This window comes from Alexandromys fortis, unplaced genomic scaffold (genome assembly GCF_014885135.2).
Source record: "Alexandromys fortis isolate MF-2015 unplaced genomic scaffold, M_Fortis_MF-2015_v1.1 scaffold_103, whole genome shotgun sequence".
Lineage (NCBI taxonomy): Eukaryota > Metazoa > Chordata > Mammalia > Rodentia > Cricetidae > Alexandromys > Alexandromys fortis.
The window spans coordinates 733,561-760,500 of record NW_026067978.1 but is presented as its reverse complement, the minus strand read 5'-3'; the positions used below and the strand labels follow the sequence as shown (position 1 = coordinate 760,500).

The 26,940-nt window shown below is 41.9% G+C and overlaps 1 protein-coding gene across 3 annotated transcripts in view; it reads right to left on the bottom strand.

Moving 5' to 3' along the window:
- Nucleotides 1-676: 676 nt before the first annotated feature.
- The window catches only part of Cdkl3 (cyclin dependent kinase like 3), a 35,265-nt gene continuing 9,001 nt past the window's right edge, over nt 677-26,940 (bottom strand). Inside the window, exons 4-13 of one of the 3 annotated variants that reach the window (XM_050157786.1) lie at nt 19,796-19,974; nt 18,613-18,725; nt 15,819-15,958; nt 11,547-11,635; nt 10,222-10,381; nt 9,808-10,136; nt 8,015-8,108; nt 6,540-6,702; nt 5,438-5,535; nt 677-739 (exon numbers count right to left, since the gene is read on the bottom strand). In XM_050157786.1, coding sequence (XP_050013743.1) covers nt 677-739; nt 5,438-5,535; nt 6,540-6,702; nt 8,015-8,108; nt 9,808-10,136; nt 10,222-10,381; nt 11,547-11,635; nt 15,819-15,958; nt 18,613-18,725; nt 19,796-19,974 — 1,428 coding nt within the window. Of the gene's footprint in view, nt 740-3,094; nt 3,125-5,437; nt 5,536-6,539; nt 6,703-8,014; nt 8,109-9,807; nt 10,137-10,221; nt 10,382-11,546; nt 11,636-15,818; nt 15,959-18,612; nt 18,726-19,795; nt 19,975-26,940 lie in introns of those variants that run through there. The other 2 variants (XM_050157787.1, XM_050157788.1) reach the window with 2 other exon arrangements.

Here is a 26,940-nt window from a genome sequence, read left to right as displayed (position 1 = left end):
CTACTTTTTTATGTTAACTACCCAGTCTGTATTATTCAGCAACAGAAAACAGCCCAGCAGAGAAAGTAAACCTTTCCCAGGGTGTGCATAGTTTCTTTAGGGAAATTCTTCCAGCTAAATGGAAGGCACTATCAGTCTAGGGAACTGGGAGAATGCTCGCAATTGATTGATTTACAGGAATTTAACCCTGGAATATCACATCACTGTAAATGTTACATAAGTATTATAAATGCTTCACTGCTGACCAACAGAACGTCTTTCGTCATGCGATGGTAATGGATAGTTACTAAGATAACAGACAGGAGGTTCATAGAGCATTCACTTGAAGAAGCCAGCGCTTTCCAGGAGACAACTGCTTGGAGGCCTGACTCTCAGCAGGCAGAGAGCAGGGGAGCAGGGCTCATCGTGTGATGCTGTACTACCCACTCAGTAATCATGGCAAGGAAGGAGCAGTCAGAGGGAAGGTGATGTTATAATTCCAGACTGCAGCATCAAAATACCAGTTTTTAGAAGAGAAAAATGGTTAAAATTCTGCTAAAAAAAATGTAGATGATGCTGATGCAGACAGGATGGATGGCTATCTTAACAGCAACCTATGTTACATTCTGTTGTGTATAAAATAAAAAGGGAAGAGTTGTCAAGCTTGTATTTTTAAGATTACTTAAAAGACAAAACACTATCGGGAAAAAAAAAATCTGTTCCTCTTCAAATTCTTCCCCTCACAATCGCCATCTCCACCCTAAAATTAAAAACCAAGCCAGTAAGAATCAGGGATAAGAAATCTGCTGTCAAAGCCATGGCTGTACTAATGTTACGCTACAGGTGATCTACTGAGTGGTAAGAGCTGCTCCATTTAAGTCCCATTCTTTCAATCAATCTACGGGACACAACTCAATGTTTGGCCAGCATGTCCATCGTGTAACCCAACATCTGTTTATGCTTATCTTCCTTGCTCAGGAATCTTTGGCACCTAGAAATTGGGACCCTCTCTCTGTATTACATATTTATATCTGGACTCTGTATTACATATTTACATGGGACTCTCTGTATTACACATTTATACTAGGATTCTCTGTATTATACATTTACACTAGGACTCTGTATTACACATTTATACTAGGACTCTGTATTATACATTTACACTAGGACTCTGTGTATTACACATTTACACTAGGACTCTGTATTATACATTTACACTAAGACTCTGTATTATACATTTACACTAGGACTCTGTATTATACATTTACACTAGGATTCTCTGTATTATACATTTACACTAGGACTCTCTGTACTATACATTTACACTAGGACTCTGTATTACATATTTACTCTGTATTACATATTTACACTGAGATCTTCTGTATTACATATTTACATGGGATTCTGTATTACACATTTACACTAGGACTCTCTGTATTATACATTTACACTAGGACTCTCTGTACTACACATTTACACTAGGAATTACTAGGGGTGATGTGGGAGTGTCATATATCAATCTGTTAATTTCATTGGTTAAGCAATAAAGAAACTCCTTGGCCCTGACAGGTTAAAACATAGGTGGGAGGAGTAAACAGAATAGGATGCTGGGAGGAAGAGGAAGTGAGCTCAGACCCGACAGCTCTGCTCTCTGGAGCAGAGACGCCAGGCTCCCCTCTCCCAGGAAGCTCCGACTCAGGATGGACGGAGGCTAGAATCTTCCCGGTAAGCGCACCTTGGGGTGCTTACACACATTACTAGAAATGGGCTAGTCCAGGTGCGAGAGTTAGCCGAGAAGAGGCTAGATAGAAATGGGCCAAGCAGTGTTTAAATGAATACAGTTTGTGTGTTGTTATTTCGGGCATGAGCTAGCAGGCGGCTGGGGTGCTGGGGACGCAGCCCCGCCGCTCCTATTTCAACACTCTCTGTATTATACATTTACACTAGGACTCTCTGTATTACACATTTACACTAGGACTCTGTATTATACATTTACACTAGGACTCTGTATTATACATTTACACTAGGACTCTCTGTATTACACATTTTCACTAGGACTCTGTATTACATATTTACACTGAGATCTTCTGTATTAAATATTTACACTGGGACTCTATTATTTTATATTTACATAGGGATTCTCTGTGTTACATATTTACATTGGGACTCTATATTATATATCTACATTGGGACTCTCTGTATTACACATTTACAATGGAACTCTTAATATTTACACTGGGATTCTCCGTATTATTGTATAGTTACACTGGGATCTTCTGTATTACATATTTACATTGAGACTCTCTGTCTTATACATTTATACCGAAACTCTCTGTATTACATATTTATATTAAAATTCTATGTATTACATATTTACATTGGGACTCTGTACTATATATTATATTGGGACTCTATATTACACTTTTACATTGAAACCATGTATTATATATTTACATTGGAACTCTATATATTTACATCAGACTCTTATTTCCTTATTTACATTGGGACTCTATATTATATTTTCACATTGGGACTCTCTGTGTTATGTATTTACACCAGACTCTGTGTTGTATATTTAGTAACTTTCCCCTGTATACTTATAAAGCTCTGAACAAAACTTGGGAACAAGCACTAAATCAACATGCCATAAATAACAGATGATTAAATAAAACCACATGACTTGATGTGAGATGTAGTTCTATTAACAGACGTTTGTGAACTTGATGTTCAAATGAACAAAACAGGAACAATATTATAAATTTAAAAACAAAAATAGGAGACTACACCCAGCTATCCAGGCTTCACTGCTAGTCAGCACTTCTGAGCATGTAAATTAACAAAAAAGGGTTGTTTTAACCACGCACGAGTCTGGGGCTCCCTGAATGTTCATCTGCCCTATTTTCTATTCTGCAGCTAACAGGTTCCTCTCCTTTTAGCTGATGCACCTTGTGTTCTAAAAACAACAGGAAGTGGTGAGTCACTGAGATAAAATACCTGCCCTCTGCCCTAGAGGTTGCTTTGTAAGGACACAGGGAGACTGGTGGGAAAGAAATCCACTCATCAAACAGAACCACTTACTAGCGGTCTCCCTCTGGGCTCTTCTCTCTTGCTCAGGCTACCCATTCATAGCCACATAGGGTTCTTTCTGGCCAGAGCCCCTTCAGTGTGCACCTACATTATGCCAATGTACTGCTAAGCCTCCTGAAAGGGTTACATACACATCTAAAGAGTACTTGGATCTGGTGAAGTAATTAGAAAACCAAGCCAATGGAAGCGTCAACACTGGAACATGTAAGCTTCTATTCCCTGTCTTCTGATCTGTTTGTTTTAGGGTTCTGTAGACCAAGCCCATGCTGGATGAGCATTAGCAGTGACACTCCTAGCTCCTATGCCCTGTTTCAATATTCTCTCCAACTATATATAAAAAAGAACAACCACAGACTGAAAATTTAGAAGAAAAGATTTTAAGATAGGGTCTCACTCTGAAGTTCTGGCTGGCCTGGAACTCAATGTATAGACCAGGCTGTCCTTGAACACATAGTGATCCACCTGCCTCTGCCTCTCAAGTGTTCTTTGCCTCCCAAGTACTGGGATTAAAGGCACGTGAAACCATGCATGGCTAAGGAATTTTTAAAATTTTACATATATTTATTTTGTCTGTACACAAATGTGTGTCATGATGTTCAGGGCCGACTTGTGGGGCCTGGTTCTTTTTCTGTGATGTCAGTTCTGGGGCTGGGGCTGGACCTCAGGTCTTCAGTCTCGGCAACAAGCATCTTTACTCACTGGGTCATCTCAGCAGCTCAGAAATTTTCTTAACTCTGACATCAACTCACTAAACTGTGTTCGTACTAGCGTCACCTCAGTCTCAGTTACACACTTGCACTGTGTCTGACAGTGCACAGAGAAGCTCTGAGTAGCACTGACAGCTCCTCCGTGTTTCTAACAACTGTACTGGTTTCGGTGACTCTCTTTTCAAGGCAGCCTTTTCAGGAATTCCACACCATGTAAATACCTGAGAGCGCTAGTGTGATTCATTTTCCCCTGCACGTATATGTGGTTTGGGTTTCTGGGCCTCTCTGAAATAGCAGGATGAATACTGGTGGCACATCACAACTCTCTTCAACCCAGGCGCCAATGCACCCAATTAGTCAACCTTTCTGCAAATGGTATGCTATGCAGGCTTCCCGGGCGTGAGTACATCCTCAAATGCACAAGCTTAAAGGATCTTGTGACTTATAATAAACTGAAAGACAGCCATTAATGGTTTTCCTTTCAATAACAGCGCTGGCTCTGAAGTAGATTGTGACATACATAAATAGTCCTGGAACTGTCAAAATAAAGCTAAATGTCACAATTAAAATGCCTTCTTACAGGGCTTCAGAAAAATCTTTACATATATACGCCTATAAGGTTTATTCGTTTGTTTTTCTGAGACAAAGGCTCACAGCCCCGGAGAGCCTCCAAGTCACTGAAGATGGCCGACACCTGGTTTCTGTGGAGCTAGGGCCTTGTGAACACTAGGCCAGCGCACTACCAGTCACTGAAGATGGCTGACACACCTGATTCCTGTGGAGCTAGGTCTGGTGAATGCTAGGCCACCGCACTACCAGCAGAGCCACAGTCCCTCCCCAGCCTTCCATGTTTTTAATTTACTCAATTTTCTTTAATAAAACAGGAATAACTTTACCATGCATTAAAATGTAGTCAGTTTCATTTGTAATGGAGATAATAAAATTGATAAACTATGCATAGCGATGACCTCACTAGGAATCCAAGGCCACACGCCTGCTGAGACTCAGTGAGTGTCAGTTCAGGCTCCTTCACCCAAGAGAAAACATTCAAATGGATGTTGACAACTAAAGATTTCCAAATAAAATCCAAGAATCGCTGTGGTGGATGGGAGTTAGAGCTGAAGCAGATATTTGTGAAAATAGGACAACATTTGGGGAACAAAGAGTGTAAACGAGAAGAAAACAGAAGGGGAAAGCCAAAGGCAAACACAGCCGGGGCAGTCAGTCACAACCTGTCCATGGCATGAGTCACCTGAACAAGGCTGGATGATGAATAGAACTACTATTTGTCCTGAATGCTGTGTATTCTAATCATTAAAAGTTCAAACAACAGTTGGTGTTTACTACTTCAAAAACTAACATTTAGAACATAAATAATTGGGTACAATGTTATAAGCCTTTAATCCCAGAACAGGCAGAGGCAGGCAGATCTCTGTGAGTTTGAGACATCTACATAGTGAGTTCCAGTCAGTCAGAGGTACATAGTGAGACCCTGCCTAAAAAAGCAAAGAAATATATATATATATATATATATGTATGATAAAATAAAAACAAACCTGTTTCTAGAGTTTAAGGATTATAAAGATTTTAATGTTTACAGAACTTTCCAGCAACAACTAAATGCAAGCACCGAACAACATCTATGAGTAGTAAAAAATGTTTACCTCTTGTTGTTCTTGATTTGGGTCCACAGTGAGTAAAGTTGGTATTTTAGGTGAATCTGTTTTCTTTGCCTCTCTCTTCAGCACTTTCACCTGTTTAACTTTTGCAAAAAAAGGGGGGGAAAAAAGAAGAAAACAAGGAAAAAGAATAATTTGTTGGCCCTGCTGGCCTGCCTAGAAACTGCCCTCTGAAGGAGCTCAGGTAGGCGCCCTCACAGCCAGTGAGCCCCTTCCTTCTGAAGTTAGCTGCAAAGGAGCTGAGTATCTGCGCTGTAAATGCGGTTCGCTTTATTTGATGATCTCACAAAGGTGACCCTCACATGGCCACTGCGTCACATTTACAAGGTCTCTGTCTTCCAAGGAAAGGAAAGAACATTTGCTCATGTCAATGCATTCACTCTAAGATAAATATGTTTAGTTTTTATTACATTCTATTTGTTTATTCATTTCTTTATTGGGATGTGGCCAATCCACTCCATCTACAATGTAAATCTCATGATCAAACTTAGGTCGTCAAAGCTTAGTATCAAATGCTTTTACCTGCCGGGTCATCTCACCAGCCCAAAAATTACATTTATAAATTTATAAAATCTACCAAATCCCAGCGTGCCCAACGCATATGTAACACTTCTGGGCAAACAACCAGGACAGGTACTTTACCACAGGTTATACAATGCATCAAACTCACCTTTCTCAAATTCTGCCCCAGCGTCTCAACTTCAAGCTAATAAAACATTTACCCTTTGGAACTGTCTTTACCTTTTTAAAAAATATCTCTATGAAGCCAGGCAGCAGTGGCCCTTTAGTTCCAGCACTCGGGAGGCAGAGGCAGGGGGATCTCTGTGAGTTCGAGGCCAGCCTGGTCTACGTAGTGAGTTCCAGGACAGCAGAGATACATAGTGAGACCCTGTCTAAAACAAAACAAAGCCAACATCTAACCCTTTCCTTAATTTTACAAGAAAAAAAATCTTCTCAATGGAATTTACTTTTTCAAAGCAATTTTACTACTTTCTACAAAGATGTCACGTAAGTTCCCTCACAAAAGTCCCATCCCTGACTTGTGTCATCTGCAGTGTTGGGGAGCTGTGCACCACAAGGGACCCACCTTCCATTCCTTTCGTTTCCTTCGCCTGTATTGTGAATGGCAGTTCAGGGAAATGGAATTCTTTCCTGTCACATCTGGGAAAATTCAGCTTTCTTTTGTTTCCACTTGCCATTTGGTCACTCTGACTTGTTCGGTCGTTAAATACGCCTTTCTCTGCTTGGCTCTAGACAAACAAGTACCAGTTAGCATGAGGAACCATGTGAAACTAACCACAGAATCCAAACCTAGATGCGCTTGCCATCTGAATGATGGAAAAGTTCTGGAGATTATCCTAATAATTCAGAAGTAGAACAGAACTAAGTATGGTAGTCATGCCTTATATTTCTAGCACTTGGGAGACAGGCAGAAGGATCTCAAGTTCAAGACCAGCCTAAGACAATAGTGAGACCCTGTTTCAAAAAAAAAAAAAAAAAACAGAAGCAAAAATAAACACACAAGGCAAAGAACAGAGTACCACTACATGCAAGCAGACCAGACTCCCAGGGAAGTTTCCCAAGCAAGGCTTTGAGTCCTTACTATTCTTCATTTTGAGAACCATAATCTTTTGTTTGTTTGTTTTCTTGCTTGTTGTTTTTCAAGACAAGGTTTCTTTGTGTAGCCTTGGCTGTCCTGGAACTGGCGTGTCTCCCAAAATAAATAAATGCAATAAAAAGCTTCTGTAGAACAGTGAACACTTTTCCACAATGTAACACGCAGCAACACATCACACAAATGCACCCCAGTGTACTTCAGAAACTATCAGCTCTTACACAGGGTTGTGTTGTTTGCCATATTTCCTTTATTTTAAGTCAGGGTCTCACTATGTAGTGCTGGCAGTCCTGGAACTTGAATTGTAGACTAAGTCTGCCTCTGCCTCCAGAGTGCTGGGATTAAAGGCATGTGCCACCACACCTGGCTGTTTTCAATCTTCTATTATTATGAATAATGCTGTGCCTCGAATGTAATAAACTGATTATACTATGTAAAGAAATGATGAGCAAAAAAAGAAAGACATGGTTAACATTTCTAGAGCAAGGAAACTGCATCTATTTGGCAGTGTTTTTGATCCATAAAGGTATTTTTGGAAGAGAAAAACACAAGTCCTGTGATTTGTAAAGGTCAAGGGAACACATAAGTACACAAACTAGAGAAAGGAACAGGGCTGGGGAGGCGGTTCCATGGCTAGGAATAGTTACTGCTCTTGCAGTATATATGCATGTCTTTCTGGATAACTCTCCACCTTATTTTGAAGACGGTTTCTCATTACACCTGTAGCTCACAATTGGCTAGACTGGAATGCTAGCAAAGCCCTAAGGATCCTCCTCTCTGACTCCCTAGTGTTAGGCTTACAGGCATGGACCACTGTGCCCAGCTTGGCACACGGGTTCTGTGGATCCAAACTCTGATCCTCATGCTTGCTCATCTAGCACTTTACTGACTGAGACCTCTCCCTAGCCTCAAGAGACCATATTTTAATGACTAGCATCTTGCCTTACTTGTGTGGGACCTGTGTCCTCCTGTCTGCTATTAGACAAAGTCTGTCCAATGGTTTGTGAAGAAGTGCGTCTCTTTTTTGCTCTTTCAGTTAACCTATCAATTAAAGATAAAGGAGAAGTTATTAGAACCCCAAGAATTGCCCTTGCTTTAGTTTGAAGAACAAGTAAGTTATAATAGGTGGACCTGGCTGCAAACACCTATAACCCTGACACTCAAGTGGCTGGTTCAGGGCTGCTAATTTCAGTATAGCCTGGGCAACATAACCCGAGCCTGGCTTATAAAACAGAACTGGTACTGTCAGAACACTGAGTGTCAAAAGCAATGGTCAGTTATTGAGTTCTGAGAACTGCAGGGACAGAAGCAGCGCATGGCTAACTGCTGGTGAAAACATGTCATGAAGTTCCTCTTGTGGCCATCTGCTCCCTTGGATCTGTTCTAACCGTGGATCACTTAACCTCTCAAGTTCTCAATTATGGTCTGAGAGTGACTTACAACCATGGCTACTCGGGGTCACCTCAAGAACACCTGGGATTATTGCAGCCAAGGGTCTGATGAGCCTTTAGACTACAGAGACAAGCCCTCTTCTTCACAATCTGCAGCCTAAATCAGTCTGTGAAAATCTAGCTGAGTTACTGCACCTCACAGTGTAGGTTTGCAAAGAGGCCAACTGTCTGCACTGTTCATTCCCACTTCCCACATTAAACACAACATCAGTCTCTCATCCTACAGCACAAATTAAATCTAAAACTGACCTGATATACCCTTTTCCTACCAAAATACTTAATATTGAAAGGCTATTTGCTATGAAGAACTAATTTTGGACTATTCTTTTTCCACTGAGAGACTCTGTGTGAGGCAGAACTAAATCTTACTTTGCAGTACTGAGTGCTGTGGTTACCAAGGTTTGTCCTCCAATGGTCCAGACTGGAAGCTTATTCCCAGCTAGTAGGACTGAGAGGGGTGGAGCCTGTAAGTGGTGAGGACTCTCAGAAAGGAGGTGACTAAATCTCAAGACAGACCGATGATTTTCCTCCTTAGGACACATTCTTGCACTTGAAGGACACTCCAGAAAAGAGGGTCTTCAGAAAGGAACCTGGCGCCTGCCCTGAAATCTCTCTCCCTTGTTTGCATGTATGTCATTCCTACATGTGGCTAGTTTCCTGCCTCCTCCTCTGTTATGCAGTGACACCATATGCCTGCTAAAAAATAAATTATTAAAAAACATATTCTTGGTTTAGCAGTTAAAAGTCAGTATTGTCCATGAAGAGGACCTGGGTTCAGTTCCCAGCATCCACACTGGTTGGCTCACAACTGCCTACAACTCCAGCTCCAGGGGATCTGATGTTCTGTGGCCTGCACAGACACTGAATAAATGTGGTACACATGAATGTACTCAGGAAAACATACATAAATATTTTAAAGCTATCCCCAAATACACCAGTGAACAATTAGACAGCTAAGTTTGCTGTGGTGGTACACATCTGTAATGGAATCCCTGAGGAGGCTGAGGCTGGCTGACCATGTGTAGGGGGCCAGCTTGGGTTACAAAGTCCAGTTCTAGGCTAGTCTGGGATCTGTGGCAATTTGTCTCAAAAGAAATTAAATACCTACATAACAAAGAAGAAAACTTTTCATGTGGCATTTCCAGAATCTACTCAGTGAATGCCAGCTACATGACTATCATTTTAACAGATCTTCAAATTCAGTCTACACTGACACTATTGAAGTGACCCTTTGAAATGCCATCCTACAGAAAAATGTTGTACTTAGGATCCCTTCTGCCCCAGCTCACCGTGAATTGGGGTGGGAGAGGTTTGCATTGAGATTTGCAGCCATCAAATTACTGCTTGTCAGGTTGATGGGTGGCATTATCAAACAACCTCCAGCATGTGGGTCTTCTTTGACACCGTCAGGGTGCATGCTGGGATTGACAGTTTTTGGCACTTCAGCAATGGCGGGCTTTCTATCCTGAGACAAGGCGTGCATGTCATCGGCTGTGCCCTGCTGGTGGAGTTCACCTTCATACTCTATCTTTTTCAGGTCTGGGACATCGCCTTTCCCTCCTTTGGCCTTAAGAACTCTGACGTTGATCTCCTTGGGTCTTTTGTCTTTGTCCGTTTCCTGAAATAGGTGTGTTGAGAATCCAAGTCACAAGAGCCCGGACGATGACACAACCACAAAGGCGGAAACAGCAAGGTCAGCTCACCTTTCCATGAAGTGATGTGTTTCCATAAAGCAACGTGTTGGTAAAAGCTGGTTTCCGCTCATCTCTCACAGGTTCATTTTCTTTAAAATTCTCTCTTGGCTTTATGAAGGAATTAACCTTTGCTTCTTGTAATAATTTAGCTCTCAGCTCTGGTATAAATCTGATGAATCAAGCAATATTTTCCAACTGTCGTTTTACTTATATGGTTTATCTCAATAGAACTATTCAATCAAGCATAAACAATGCTAAAAAAAAAACTGATACCAAGAGATGGCACTATTTTGATTTTGTGTGTGTGTGTGTGTGTGTGTGTGTGTGTGTGTATGTGTTTGACAGGCTATCACTGTGTAGCCCAAGCTGGTGTCAAGCATAAAATGCTCTTGCTTCAGCTTCAAGAGTGCTAGAAAGACAAGTGTCCAAGTTCAAGGCCAATCTGGTCCCTAAACGAGTTCCAGGACAGCTAGGGTTACACAGAGAAACCCTATCTCAAAAGAACAAAAACAAGCCGGGTGGTGGTGGCGCACGCCTTTAATCCCAGCACTCGGGAGGCAGAGGCAGGTGGATCTCTGTGAGTTCGAGACCAGCCTGGTCTACAAGAGCTAGTTCCAGGACAGGCTCCAAAACCATAGAGAAACCCTGCCTCGAAAAACCAAAAAAAAAAAAAAAGAACAAAAACAAAACACAAAACAAAGACAACCAAGCAGGTGGATCTCTGTGAGTTCCACCTGGTCTACAGAGCTAGTTCCAGGACAGCCAGGGTTACATAAAGAAACCCTATCCCAAAAAGCTAACAAACAAAAAACCTTACAAAACAGACTTACATTAGATTCCCTTTGAGATGTGAATTTAATAAAATGTCCACTTGAGTTTTGATACAGAAGCTGTTTGTATCTCTGGACTTACCCAGAATTTGTTACTCAGCATTCATGTTAACTAGCTCACAACTGCCTGTAACTCCACTTCCAAGAAGTCTATTGTTCTTCTAACTTCTATAGGTACCCCCACACACATGTGCACATACACATAAATCAAAATAAAATAAATCCTTAATTCTTATATTAAATATGACCTCTGTCCTGAGATGAGGCTTCAGTCTGTAGAATGGGATCTTGGTACCCAGCCTACAACCTTGTGTCCCTGCAACGAATGCTAGCTGCAGTTACTGCAGTGAATCTTCACCCATGTCACCCACCAGACTACCATATACCTGATCAATGCCTGGCACAGTAACTCTGTTAGGATTCTGTTATGTTGAATACTTTTGTTCTGTAACATTTTCCTATCTAGCGATTCCCCGTCTAGTAGGAAAGACCACACATACTTACTTCTCAATAAATCCATCTCTAGTAAAGTAATCGTGACGCAAAAGATCAGTAGACGATATCCTTTCCGCAGGGTCAATTTGTAAACAAGCCTAGAAAATAAAAAGGATTAATAAAAGATAAAGTATGGGCTCTGCCTCTAAAATTAAGTCTTTAACAGGATAAAAAGTTGATTTGTCACATGACAAAGTAATTAACCAGAGCTAACAGAGTTTGAAAATAGGCAAATTTCTCTCTCCTCTCTCTCTCTCTCTCCTCTCTCTCTCTCTCTCTCTCTCTCTCTCTCTCTCTCTCTCTCTCTCTCTCTCTCTCTCTCTTGATGTTGCTGTGTCTCTACCAGCTACCATTTCACCAGTTAGTGAAAATTTTATTACAGGTTAAAAGTTACATGTTTGTAGTCAAAATAAAATCAGCCTGCTCATGCTGTAATTAGCAGAAATTAGGAATACAGGGTGCAGTTTAGTAGGGTCCTAGCCCAGCACATGCAAGGCTTGGGTTCAATCCCCAGCATTTCTCTTACACAAAAATTGTAATAAAATCATAAGGTTGCATCAGGTTAACAGAAATAATTTAGTTTCTTTAGCTCCTTCTGTCAGCCCTGTATGAAGGAGAAGCTCATGGGCAATAATTTATACTGTGCAGATCCAGAAGCATGATCAGGGATTTGCCTAATGGGGATTTTAGCCCATCATATCAGCTGATTCCTAATGCTGCTTGCTCCCTTTGTGGCATAAGGCAACTCAGTGAATCCTGAAGCTTTCAGCCCTCCAAAAGCCCAGTCTTAAAGCCACTCTCTTCCGGGGCTGGAGAGAGCTCAGCAGTAAGAGCACTAGATGCTCTTCCAGAAGAGCTGGCTTCAATTCCCAGCACTCAAAAGGCAGTTCACATCATCTATACCTCCAGTTCCAGGGGCTCCAACTCCCTCTCTGTCCTCTTCAGATACCGTGCACACATACAGGCAGGCAAACACCAACAAACACACAATTAAAAAAATTTAAAAGTCAATGAACTGCTCTTCTCTGCCCTGGGAAGACCTCAGCTGAGGAAAGGACCAAAGCCCAAAGGCAACTTATGGGACAAGTTGTAAAAAGGGAACTGCACACAATGATCCACATGTCACTAAAGATTTGGGCTGTTGCAGAGAACCATTCTTTCAAACAATGAGGCAGAGGCAGGCCGATCTCTGTGAGTCTGGGGCCAGCCTGGTCTACAGAGTGAGTTCCAGGACATGCTTCAAAGCTACACAGGGGAATCCTGTCTCGAAAAACCAAACAAACAGTGAAGACAGGATGTGAATGAAAGGTGCCTGCTCTTTCCAATGCCTGCTGCCTACTTCCAGGCTCATCCCTACAGTTCACATCACAGGACTCTTACCTGTGTACGCTCAAGGAGACCAAGCCCCCCAAGCGCCATAGATGTTAAATCACCTAGCATCTTCCAAAACTTTAATTTCATTTATTTTGTGGAGGACGCATGCCACAACACATGTGTGGAAGTCAGAGGACAACACCGTGAACTTGGCTTTCTCTTCCACCTTTATGTGGTTTCCTGGGAAGAACTCTGGGTACCAGGCCTGCAGAACAAGCCCTTTGACTTCCTGACCCATCTTGCTGGCCCTTGTCAAGGTGGAAGGACCAGAGTTAAACTATAGAAAGGTGCTTCTATTATCTTCAAAATGTATAGTATGAACTAACAATTCTATGGCTCTGCTACACAACAGTGTACACAGCACTAGATTACTAGTGTACACACATACAGAAATTCACCAACTGAAACTGAGTGTATGTCTGTGTGGTGTACATGTTCATGTGTGCAGTCATGTACTCATGTGTGAAGACCAGAGGTTGATGTCAGGTGTTTTCCTCCATCACTCTCCACCTTAATTTTTTGAGATTGCCTCTCACTGAACCAGAAGTTGGCCAACTCAGTCAATAAGCCTCGGGATCCTCCTTTTTCTGCCTCCTCAATACTGAGATCATTGGTGCACACCACTGCCCCAACTTTTTACCTAGGTTCTGGGAGGCAGAACTCAGCCCCCCATGTCTATAAGACAAACAACTAGCATGTGAACCAAGAGCCTCTTTTTAGAAGATACTTCATTATACTTGTTCTGAAATTCCAGAAATCATGTTTAAGAACTGTACATTGGGCTGGAGAGATGGCTCGGGGATTATGAGCCAGGCAAGGTGGTGATGGTACAGTCTTTGATTGCAACACTCTGAAGGCAGAGGCAAATGGATACTGTCTGGAACTCCAATCCCTCCAATCCCATCACACCCAATACCCTCTTCTGGCCCATGTGGACACCAGGCACACACGTGGTACACAGGCATACACACAGGCAAAACAGTCACACCTATAAATCTAAAAATAAAAATAAAAAAGAGCGGGGCTGGAGAGATGGCTCAGTGGTTAAGAGCACTGACTGCTCTTCCAGAGGTCCTGAGTTCAATTCCCAGCAACCACATGGTGGCTCACAGTCATCTGTAATGAGACCTGGCACCCCCTTCTGGCTTGTGGGGCACACATGGAAGGAATGCTGTACACATAATAAATAAAAATAAAAAAATATTTAAAAAAATAAAAAATAAAAAAGAGCTGTATGTTAGAGAAAAGGTCTTTACTGCAGTCTGTAATTTTTTTTCGGGGGGGGGGGGATAGCTTTTGCTCTTGCTTTTACTTTTTGGAGGCCTGCCACCCAGACCCCAAATAAATAGACAGACTTATTCTTACTTATGAATGCCCAACCTTAGTTTGGCTTGTTTCTAGCCAGCTTTTCTAACTCAAATTATCCCAATTCTCTTCTACATTCTGTCTCTGGGCCTTGTATTTTTACCTTTCTTTATTCTATATCTTTCTTTCTTACTCCGTGGCTGGTTGTGTGGCTGTGTGACTGAACCCTGGCATCCTCCTCTCTTCCTTTTCTTGCTCCTTTCTTCTTCTTCTACTTATTCTCTCTGCCCGCTAGTCCCACCCATCCTCCCTCTCCTGCCTAGCTATTGGCCATTCAGCTCTTTATTAAAACCAATCAGGTGTTTGAGGCAGGCAAAGTAACACAGCTTTTCAGAGTCAAACAAACGCAACATAAAAGAATGCAACACATCTTTGCATCATTAAACAAATATTTCACAGCATAAACAAATGTAATACATTTTAAACTAATTTTCTACAACAACAGTCATACAACCCTCATCTAGAAATAAGCATCTTCACTCCTCTTGGTATAAGAAACCCACTGGTTAGAGAAATACAAGAAGATTCATAATAAACCTACCTTATGTACTGTGTTGACATGCTACTTAGTTTAAATACAATTTAAACTTAAAATAAGAAACAAGGGGGGAAAAAAGAAACAAGGGTTAGGGAGATGGCTGTCTTGGTAAAGTGCCAGTAAGCCTAAGGACCTGAGTTTAGATGCCATGGCTGCATGACTTGTAATCCAGCACCAGTGAGGAGGAGACACATGGATTAAGCTCATTGGTCAGCAGCTATACTATACTATACCTATACTATAGCTATACTAGGTTCACTGAAAGGGATATCTCCCTCTCTCCTTCCTGTCTCCCTCCCTCTACACCCCCCCCAAGCTGGATACTGAACTCAGGACCCTGTAAATGTTAGTTGTGTATTGTGTCACTGAGCTATACTCCAGAAAGAGATTCTGTTTAGATAACAACCACAAAGCAAGGAGAACTTTAAAGAAAGACACCTGACATCAAGTTTTGGCTTCTAGAAATACATGCATACAAGATGAATCTATGTGCACACACACTCACACTACATACTGTCAAGTATGTATACTGCATACACACACACACACACACACACACACACCTCTTTAAATGTTTTCGTTTTCTCCAATTTGTGAATTGGGTACTGGTGCACCCTCAGCAACATTCATATAACTGCCAACAGATGCCTCCGTAGACAGTCAGGACAGCACAGGACAAAGAACAACCCTAGCCTGGTAGACCAGATGCCGAAGGTGGTGAGAAACATGGAAAGTCCTTCAAGTGTTCCCAATTTATCACTCAGTATCTTAAATTTTAATTTCTTTCTATTAATTTCTATGTAATATGTAACATAAATATTACTTTGGGAGTCTTTCTGGAATCTCAAGTAACACCTTAAAGCTGTATTATTGCTGGGAATGCGGCTCAGTGGTAAAATGCTTGCCCAGCTGTGGGCTCCATTTCTAACACCAAAGAGAAGAAAAGACTCTATGTTATTATAATTTCTGCAAATTCTTAAGTCATTCTTAATGTCTTAACATACATGAACTATATCTGCCAGCAATCCATTGAGCTTTGGGTATTTCTTTCTTGCATTTTTTGGGTGTTGAACTTGAGGAAGAACCACCCCGGCAAAGATAGGACTCTTGGAAAAGATATTGTGCAGGTGCGGGGTCAGGTTGCCTGAAACGAGAACCAAGTGTCTGAGTCACAAAACTGTTCCCAGTAGAAATCCCACGTGATGTGCTCTCAATTATGAATGGGGAGAAAAGGAAAAGCGCAGTTTTTATTTTACAGTTGAAAGAAAATATCTAAACATGTCATAAAAACAGAGGTTCTAGGTTAGGGACACAGCTCTGCAGTAGAGTGCTTATCTAGAAGTGTGAAGTCCTAGGTTCAATCTCCAACTCGATAAAAAATATAGTAAGTTTTAAAAATTGAGGTTTCCTCCAGGAAGCTATTGAGAGGCAGCAAAACACATAAAACAGTGTGGTTCTTTTACACCAAACTCTAAGACATAATATATAATTACCAGCAAAAGTTCTTAAAAATTTAACATGTTTCTCTTTATTTATTTCTTTTTTGCTTTTAGAGACAGGGTTTCTTTATAGCCTTAGCTGTTCTTGGCTGTCCTGGAACTTGCTCTGTAAGCCAGACTAGCCTCGAACTCATAGAGATCTGCCTGCCTCTGCCATCCAAATACTGGGATTAAAGGCGTGCGCCACCACCACCCATCTTGACATACTTCTCTGTTTGTTTCTTAATGGTTTAACTGTCAGATGTTCAGCAGCTTTTGAACCAAAACCATACTCAAAATAGCTAGAACAATAAAGCCAGGTGGTGGTAACATACATCTTTAATCCCAGCACTCAAGAAGCAGAGGCAGACAGCTCTCTTCTAACACAGTCTCATAACAGGACTTTAAAAAGGCACATAAAGTGGATGCTTCAAGGCTCTGTCTTTTATTAATCTTAAAGCATCTTCAATCAATGTTAATCCAGGTTTTACTGCTTTGATGACTGTTCCCAGTACCTTCTTCCTCAGAATCCTGCAATGATGTGTTTATGAAGAGTTTCTCCGGCACACTTGGGGCTCCTCAAGCTCCTCCTTCAGATTAAAATACTGTGTGCAAAGCTAACTTCCAAATGTGTAGGTAGTTATGGTGATCAGTGTTAATTGCCAACTACCAGGAAGCCTCTGGGGATGCCCTGGGGAAATATCTTGATTACATTAATTGACCCCCTATTATGGATGGGAATGTTCCATGGCTGGGTCCAGGATTGTAGAAATGGAGGGAGGGAGTCAAGCAACTTGAAAGCATTTGTTAGTCTCTGTTCCTGATTGTGGGTGTGATGTAATCAGACCCTCAAGCTCCTGCTGGGACTTCTGCTCTTTGATGGACTGTAACCCAGGGCTTTGAGTCAAAATAAAACAGACGTCTCCTAAATTGCTTTATCAGATATTGCAGAGCAACAGGAAAGCATCTAAGACAGTAGTTAAAACAGATTGTAAGATAATTAAACTCTTATCAAGTATACTTTTAAATTTTACTTTTCATTAATTATATCATTGAACACATTATTTAGCTACATGGTTTCTACTGTGGGTTTGATGATAAAGAGGATGATTTAAAGGGACTGGTAGAGATGGATCAGAGGCTAAGGACACTCTGCTCTTCCAGAGGACCCAGGTTTGGTTCCCAGCACCCACCTCTGGTGGTTTACAGTTGACTGTATAACTCCAACTCCAGGGGATCCAACGCACCTCTGGTCTCTGGGCACCAGCACTTAAATGCACATACCCACACACCCACACAGAGATGCACACACAATTAAGACAAAATAGATCTTATTAAAAGGATTATTAGCAAATAATTGATTTTCTATCAACAATACTTTAAAAAAGCATCTGACTAAACTTTACTGCTGTGGGATAATGCTCTTGTACACTGTAAAGATTTGCTACTTGTACTGGTTTAATAAAACACTGATTGGCCAGAAGCCAGGCAGGAAGTATAGGTGGTGTGGCAGACTAGGAGAATTCTGGGAAGAGGAAAGGCAGAGATGCAGTTAGCAGCCAGATGCAGAGGAAGCAGGATGAGAATGCTGCACTGATAAAAGGCACCAAGCCACAGGGCTAAATATAAATAAGAAATATAGGTTAATTTAAGTTGTAAAAGGTAGTTAGTAATAAGTCTGAGCAATAAGCCAAATAGTTTATAATTAATATAAGCCTCTGTGTGTTTCTTTGGGACTGAATGACTGTGGGACCAGGTGGGACAGAAATGTCCGTCTACACTTTACTATTTAAAGTCCCTGTCCAGAAGAGAAGATGTTTGCAGAGGCCAACATCTTTTAGTTCTAGAACAGAACAACTTTTTTTTTTGCTTTGTTTTTTGAGACAGGGTTTCTCTGTGTAGCTTTGGAAACTGACCTGGCACTCTCTCTGTAGACCAGGCTGGCCTCAAACTCACAGAGATCTGTCTGCCTCTTTCTCCCAAGTGCTGGGATTAAAGGCGTGTGCCACCACTGCCTGGTGAACAGCACAACTTTGAAAAAATATATAGTACTGGGGCTGGAGAGCTAACTTGGTGAAGTATACTACTACCATATACTTTTCTTAGCAGCAACGATTAACATGTGTGTTTGAGTTCCTGCAAAGAAGTTATTATTTGTCAAAACAATTTTCTGCCTTCTTTATCAGCATGGAAACCCATCTGCCATCATCTGTCTCACAAGGCACTTCCTTAGTGTTCATCCCCTAAATATGGGTATCAGGCACAGCTGATCTGGAAGCAGTTACTTAGACAGGTAGCAGAGTATTTCAGTAATACCTACCTACTTTTAAAACAATCTTGTGGAGCAAATCCAAATCTGAACTGCTAGGAAGGTAGGGATTGCCAGTGGCCATCTCAATGATCATACAGCCCAAAGCCCAGATGTCCACTGGTCTGGAAAAAAATTTACCACAGAGTAAATTACTTTGTCAGAAACAAATATGTATAACAACTACTCTAAAGACATTTATATCAGATCAAAGCTAAAAAGAAAGAATGTTTGCCAGCAGAAGTGGAAAAAGAGAAGAGAAACTAAGGACAGATGAACACAACCAAAGTGTGTACATGCAAGAAAACGTCCCAATAGATGCCATTATGTCATCTGATTAATAAATCCAAAAAGGGGGAAAGCCACAAGTGCTGGTGTATGTCTTAAATCCCAGCACTGGGGAGGCACAAACAGGCAGGTATCTGTGGTTTGGAGGCCAGTTTGGTCTACGTATTGAGTTCAAGGCCATCCAAAGCTACACAGTGAGGCCCTGTTTCAAAACCAAGGGATGGAGTGGGGAGGGATAATGTTTAAGTGGTATTATTTACAAACAATTTTTCACTGTAGGATATTGACTGAGGGACTGTGCTCCTTTATGAGTTATCCAGAATAGCACAATTTTTAAAAAGCACAATTTTTAAAGGAAGGTGTAACTTTTTCCAAGAAAAAGGAAACTTGGTAGATCCTGTTTCAACACAGAATTATGGTAAATGATTGAAGAATCTTTGGAGGGGCTCAGCAGGCAAAGGTACCTGCCACTGGGTCTGAAAACCTGAGCTGGATCCCACACAGTTGGAAAGAACTAAGTCCTGCAAGTTGTCCTCTAACCCCCATATGCATACCATGGGCCCCACCTATAAATAAAAAATATATAATTTTTTTTAACTGTTGCAGAACACAGAAGCAGAACATCAAGAGAGGAGACAACACTGCTAGAAGTATGGCACAGACTAACGCAAGCCTGGAAACAGTGCAAGAACATGCGCCCAGGCCTCCAGCAGCTGCCACCGTCTAAACCCTCTAGTGTAAGTACAGACACAGTCACCAGTAGCACAGGTGCCCACAGCGTCCTCTGGGTGCCTTTAAAGGTATCCCTCTTCCTTGACCAAAGCCAGACACAGATGGCAGGGAGTGAACAGCAGAGGGAAAATGACACACCTGGGAGAAGCCAGGTGCGTTCCCAAAGTATACGTACTTTCCGTAAGAGGTATCTTTTAACACCAGTTCTGGAGCTCTGTACCAGCGAGTGGCCACATAGTCTGTGTAGACATCCCCAGGAGCTGCTAACGTCCTTGCAAACCCAAAATCACAGAGCTTAGTAATCCCTGACTGAGAGACTAAAATATTCTCAGGCTTTATATCTCGATGGATAATCTAAAAACAAACAGAAATTTAATATATTAAAATGGGGTTTCATTTTATATAGAATCCAAAACTCTTCAAAGACAAGTCTAGCTCACAGCTAAGATAGGGAAGACATTTCCTAATCATGGAAAAAAAAACGTTACATATTCTCCATTCATTACTTCCAAACAAAATGAAGCCAAAACAGACACAGAAAAGGTAAATCTGTTGTGCAATATTACTTTAACTGTGTAAAGATGTGTTGCATTTGTTTATACTGCACTGATTTAATTATGTAAAGATGTGTTGCTGTTTTTACCATGCCTGCCTAAGGCACCTGACTGGTCTAATAAAAAGTTAAATGGCCAATAGCTAGGCAGGAAAGGGATAGGCAGGGCTATCGGGCAAAGAGAATAAGTAGGAGGAGGAATCTGGGCTCTAGAGGGAAAAGGAGAGAACAAGGGAGAAAGGGAGACACTTGGGGGCAGCCAGGCAGCTGCCAGCCAGACTCCCATGAAAAAGCAGAAAAAGTAAGACATACAGAATGAAAGAAAAGTAAAAAGCCCTGAGGCAAAACATAGCTGAAGAGAAGCAGATAAAACTAAGTTGTAAGAGCTAGCAGAACAAGCCTAAGCCAAGGCCGCATATTCATAACTAATAGGTCATCTCTGTGTCATGATTTGGGGGCTGGCAGTCCAAGAAAGTCTGCTGCATAAATCCCACTCTAAGAATGAAAGGGACTTGGTGAGACAAAGTTGAGCTTTGCTTTGACCCAGTTGGTACCCACTGTCTTCACAGCCAGTCCTCGGAAGAATACTGTGCACTACCCTGCCCTCTGCTGACCATGCTGCGCTCGACTGCTCTGGACAAAGTCATTGACACTATTTGCACACTGATGGCCCTCTCAATCCTTTACCTTACTCATTTCTTAGTGTGAGTATATTATCAAACACTCTTCTACTCTGCAGTCCTGGGACCAAAAAGTCTCTTCTTTGCCTAGAACTTTCTTTCTCTGTCCCTTAAATGTAGGACTGTCTCCCACTTTCCATTCGCAATATCATGCTCTTCTCTCTCCTTTCTCCCCCTTCCATCTCACTCCCCTGGCTTCCTGTTGTGTTTTTGGTTTTGTTTTTAGACAGGGTCTCATGGAACCCAGGCTATCCTTCAACTCACTATGTAGGCAAGCATAACTTTGCACTCTGGTCTCATGGGACACTAGGCTCTGTCTCTTCCTGCGGACCATTTCCATCACTCGGTTCTGGAGACCACAAACTCATGTGTTTCTTTCCAAATACCGACTGACCCATTTCAGTCTCAGCACCTCTCTTTTTAATAATGTTTTACGGAATAAGAGAATATTTTAACCGACATAAATTACATATATTAGTTGCATATACTCTATTAAAATATACCCAAAAAGTTGGGCATGGTGGCACATGCCTTTAATCCTGGCACTTGGAAGTTCAAGACAGGAGGATCACTGTGAATTAGAGTCAGCCTGGTCTACATAGTGAGTTCCAGGACAGCCAAACTAAATAGAGATATCCTGTCTCAAAAAAAAAAAAAAAAAAAAAAAAAAAAAGTCCACCAAGGAGTGACTAAATTAGACAAACCTCTCACCTAATTTTTGCACAAAAGACCTTCAAATCTATTCTTAGCAATTTCAATAACATGATAGTCACTTACTAGAGCAACCATGTTGTAAAAAAAAAATCTTGTGAACTTACTCCTATCTGAAATTTGGTAGGCTTTGACAGGAATCTCTCTCAGCCTCCTTTTTAAGATTTTGCGTGTGACATAATATCCTCAATTTACCCACACTGTCCCAAATGTTACTGCGCCCTATCACCAAGTCTCAGTACCGCACTGCATTCTCTGCGCCCACTCACCTACAGCCGGACACTTAGATGCACGGCACACTTGCCTACTGTGAATGTGCTACGGTGGAAGCAAATGCAGGTATCTCGGACCAACTAATGTTTCCTTTCCATACACACCCAGAAGAGAGACTATGGTTACCCACAAGTTCCTGCTTTAAACACTGAGGACACTGTAGTGTCCAAGGAATTCACGCTACACTGGCATCTGCGCGGGTTTCCTTTTCTCCGCATTCTAATTGCCACTTCTGCAATGACCATTCGAGCAGTGACTTCCATCGTTTAAATTTCTCTGATGATGACAGATTTTGAGTACTTCTTCATATACCTGTCTGCCTACATGCCTGGCCTACTTCTTTCCTTCGCTCATCGTTAGTTATTCTATTTACTTATTGAGTTATCTGAGCTCTTCATTGGTTTCCATTTCCTCCCATTCTGGAAGCTATTTCCTCATGCTGTACATTTTCCCTTGACTACATTTGAGCTTGGTCTCATCTGTCACACAACCGTTCTCTTTTAGCCTTAGCCTCGGGCCTCACATTAGCGCCTTTAGTCTATCTTGAGCTGACGTCTGAATGTGGTTCGTGGACTTGAGACACTCTGGCCTGTCGCTGTCACACAGTCCATTAAAAACTGTCTTTCCACCGGTCAGACTGCGTCAGTACTTCTCTACAAGTTTACCTTCCAGATCTGACACATCTTTTGTCAAGGTTTGTTAGGTTATAGGATATTTTGATGCTATAAATGGCATTTCATTTTACTTCAGGCAGGGTTTCCTGTATTCCGCCCACATGTTTTTGACTCTCCAGCCTCCAGCTCCCAAGTGCTGGGATTTCAGGAGTGTGCCACCATGCTCAGTTCTATGTAGTGTGGGGGGATCAAACCAAGCACATGCAAGCACTCTACCAATTAATCTACATTACCAGACCCTAACTGTACCCCAAAAAGTCTAATTTCTGATTACTTGTTGCTAATGTATAGAAAAGCATCTGGATGGTGGTGGTGCACACCTTTAATCCCAGGTCCTGGAAAGCAGAGGCAGTAGGGTCTCTGAGTTTGAAGCCAGCCTGGTCTGGAAAGTGAGTTCCAGGACAGCCAGGGCTACACAGAGAAACCCTGTCTAGAGAAACCAAAAAAAAAAAAAAAAAAGGATTTAGAAATGATCTTCTTTGCTGTGGGAATTTTCTATGTAAATAACATGTTATCTGTGAATAAAGACAGTATGCTTTATCCAACTCAAAAATAATGCCATGGTATAACTATTACACTAGCTACAATAAAAGTGACAGTCACAGGGCTGGGAGTGTACCTCAGGGGTACAGACCCTGCTCAGCATTCACAAGACTCCAAGTTGATACTGTCACTTAGGAAAACAGTTTGGCTCTTTCTTGCTTTCTCTCTCTTTCTTCCTTCTCTTTCTTTCTTTCTTTCTTTTTTTTTTTCTTTCTTCCTTTCTTTTTTTCCAGGACAGGATTTCTCTGTAGCTTTTGGAGCCTGTCCTGGAACTCGCTCTTGTAGACCAAGCTGGCCTCAAACTCACAGAGATCCGCCTGCCTCTGCCTCCTGAGTGTTGGAATTAAAGGTGTGCGCCACCACCACCCGGCTTCTTCCTTTCTTTTTAGTTTTTGGAGACAGGGTTTCTCTGGAAATCACTTTGTAGACCAGGCTAATCTTGAACTCAGAGAGATCCGCCTACCTCTGTCTCCTGAGTGCTGAGAGTTGGCATGCGCCACCACTGCCCAGTGGCAGTTTATTTAAAATTACCACCACCAAAATAAATAAAACAAAGCTGTTGACAGCAATATTATTTATAAGGCCTGAACTAGAAACAAGCTAAAAGTCCAGCAGCTGGTGTATGCTGTATCTACACTAGAGAAGCACTCAACATCTAAACAGAACAAAGTACCAATACATGTCCCAGTGCAGAAGACTCTGCACTCTTACACTAAGGTGAAGGAAACCATGCGTAAGACTGTTCATTTATGAGAAATTTTCAGCAAGAGCCTATCTATAATCTATATTGCCTATCCATATAAGAGCCTATCTATATAGCCTATCTATAAGAGTTACCGGTTTCCTGGAGCTGAGGGTAGAAACTAGGACAGAGAAAAAAGAAGTGAGTTCACTTTAAAACTCCGTCCACTCACTAGCTGACCACTGAACTGAGCAGACATGACAAAGATTGCAGACTCAGAACTTTAAAGTGGGGCATGGAGAGATGGCTCAGGGGTTAAGAGCACTGGCTATTCTTCCAGAGGTCCTCAGTTCCATTCCCATCAGCTACTTGGTGGCTCACAACCATCTATATAGTAGGATCTAATGCCCTCTTCTGGCCTGCAGGTGTACATGCAGAACACTCATACATAAGATATAAATATAATTCTTATTTAAAGTACAGGAAAATTAACTAAAAAAAAGTGAGTATTGTGACTCACACCTTGCCATCATGCCTGTGCTTGGACAGACAAAGGCAGGAGAACCTCAGCAAGTGACAGGCCACTTGATCATCACCATGAGTTCCAGACCAGCCACACCTACTTAGCAGGTGAGCGTAGGGTGGGGAGATAAGCCCAGACAGGGATGGGAAACTCCGATTTCTGTAATTGTCACATTATTTTAAATATCCTGTTTTCAACAAAAACTAAGGGGCATTCAAAAAAGAAAAAAATCAGGAAACAGAGCTCTCAGTAACTCAGTAGCTATGTTTCCAAGAAGCCAACACTGTCCTTGGTGAGCAACCTTTAAATCGGGTTACTTACTTATTCCTTTTTGGTAAGCATATAGTACTTGTATAATACAGTGGGTCTCATTTGACATTCTTTTCTGAGACGGGTTCACTTTGAAGCGCTGGCTGTCCTGAGACCCACTATATAGACTAGGCTGCAGTCTGCCTGCCTCTGCCTCTGGAGCATTGGGATTAAAGGAGAGCACCACAACACTCCTTTCTTAGTGAGTCTCTCTGTGTGGGAGGGTGCATGTGTGCCAGTGTGTGAGAGACCAGCAGGAGTTGTGTTGTCAGCCTTGGCAGCAAGTGCTGCTACCTACTGAGCATCCTCACTGTCCCTTGTGGCTTCTCCGAAATGCTTATACATTTGATTTTGTATGTGCATGCTCTGGGAAAAAGCCTGTCCAGAGCAACTCTGCAATCACGTCTCCTCCTCCCTGATTTATCACCACTCTCCAAAGTCCCCTGCTCAAGTTGACGTCCATCCTACAGCAGCAGCCTGTGTGCACTTCTCTCCTCTAACAAATCCTAGCTACATTTCAATCCAACTTACTTTACCTCTTCCTCAGACTTTTACTGTTTGGCCACACTCCTTGCAGAAACCATGCACTACTTTCAATTTGTCTGGAAGATGTGTGTGTGGGAGGGGGCACATTCTATCTACACCCTATTTGGTATTTTATTTTTTCTTTTTTGGTTTTTTAAGACAAGGTTTCTCAGTGTAGTCCTGACCAGGCTGGCCTTGAATTCAGAGATCCACCTGCTTCTTGCCTCCTGAATGCTGGGATTAAAGGCATGTGCCACCACCACCTGGTGGGTTATTTGGTATTTAAGGTCAGTGGCATAAGGTCATGTTATTTTACAGACAATAAAGGGAAGCTTGAGAAGGTTGTCCTGAGTGCCAGCACTCAGGAAGCAAAGGCAGGCAGGCATCTCTCTGTGAGTTTGAGGCCAGCCTGGTCTGCACAGTGAGTTCTAGGACAGCCAGAACTATGTGAGAGACCATGTCTCAAAACAAATGAATCAAACAAAGAATGTTAAATCTCCAGGATATGGAATCATGGCGCTGTCAGCTCTGGTTCCACAAATCATGTAGGTTTTCAGAGATAAATTGTGGTGAAGATTGGTTAGTGTGCTTCATTTTTGAGACAGGGTCTGATCAAGCAGCACTGCTGGCCTGAACTTGCAGTGACCCTCCTGCCTTGGCCTGCTGAGTAAGTCTGCACCACATACCCAGCACTATATGCACCTGATGGTCTCACAACTACCTCATCTTGGATCTAGCTGGCAAGGACATTACCATGTCAACTCCAATTGCTATCACAATAGTTTTTTCTTTTTTAAATAAAGACTTATTTATTGATTATATATACAGGGTTCTTCCTGCATGTATACCTTCAGGCCAGAAGAGGGCACCAGATCTCATTACTGATGGTTGTGAGCCACCATGTGGTTGCTGGCAATTGAATTCAGGACCTCTGGAAAAGCAGTCAGTGCTCTTAACCTCTGAGTCATCTCTGCAGCCCCACAACAGTTTTCAAAGCCATGAAATATGTGGCATTATTAGCAAATCAAAGCAGTAAAAGCCATCAGAGAAATCCTGGAGTATACAGCTGTACCAGTATCAACTAGACAAAACGATTGCGGATGCAATAGTGGGTGGCTCCCACTGTGATCTCAGTACTCTGAAGGCTAAGGCAAAAAGACCTGGAGCTTGAGGCTAACCTGAGATACATACTGAGTTTGGCATTAGCCTGGGCTACCCATTGAGAACCTTGTTTCATAAGACAAAAACAAAATATTTTTGAGGATTTTACTATTTTTTTCTGAATATATAATGTATCGCTATTTCCTGACTACTTTCCAGAAAGTCAGGCATCTGAAAAAAATAAAGTGTCACAAAAACTGCTAAGCTAGGCTGGGCTTTGGCAGCATATGCCTTTAATCCCGGCCTTCAGGAGACAGAGACAGGATGATCTGTGAGTTCAAGGCCAGCCTGGTCAACAAAGCAGGTTTCAGGACAGCAAGGACTACATAAAGGCCATGTCACCAAAAACCTGATGAGCAACATTACTACTTAACACTGAAGTCAGTACTAGAAATCAGTTGGGCTTTTTTCTCAATATTTTTTTACAGGTTGAGTGATGGACACCTGCTCTGCCTTCCACAGATCACCTGACTTACCATTCCTAATAGCCATCCCCTGGCCCCAAACCTCCCTTCATTGAAAGGAATCTTCATGAAAGCACAGCTCTGACTTTCAACATTTTGATGCATTTTTCTCAGAGATATTCTTCAGTTCACTGATGAGTCCTTAAAACCAAATCATTGATACTGCTTTTAGCATCTGCCATTGATTGGATATGAAGTGTCCCCTTCAAAAAGGCTCATTTC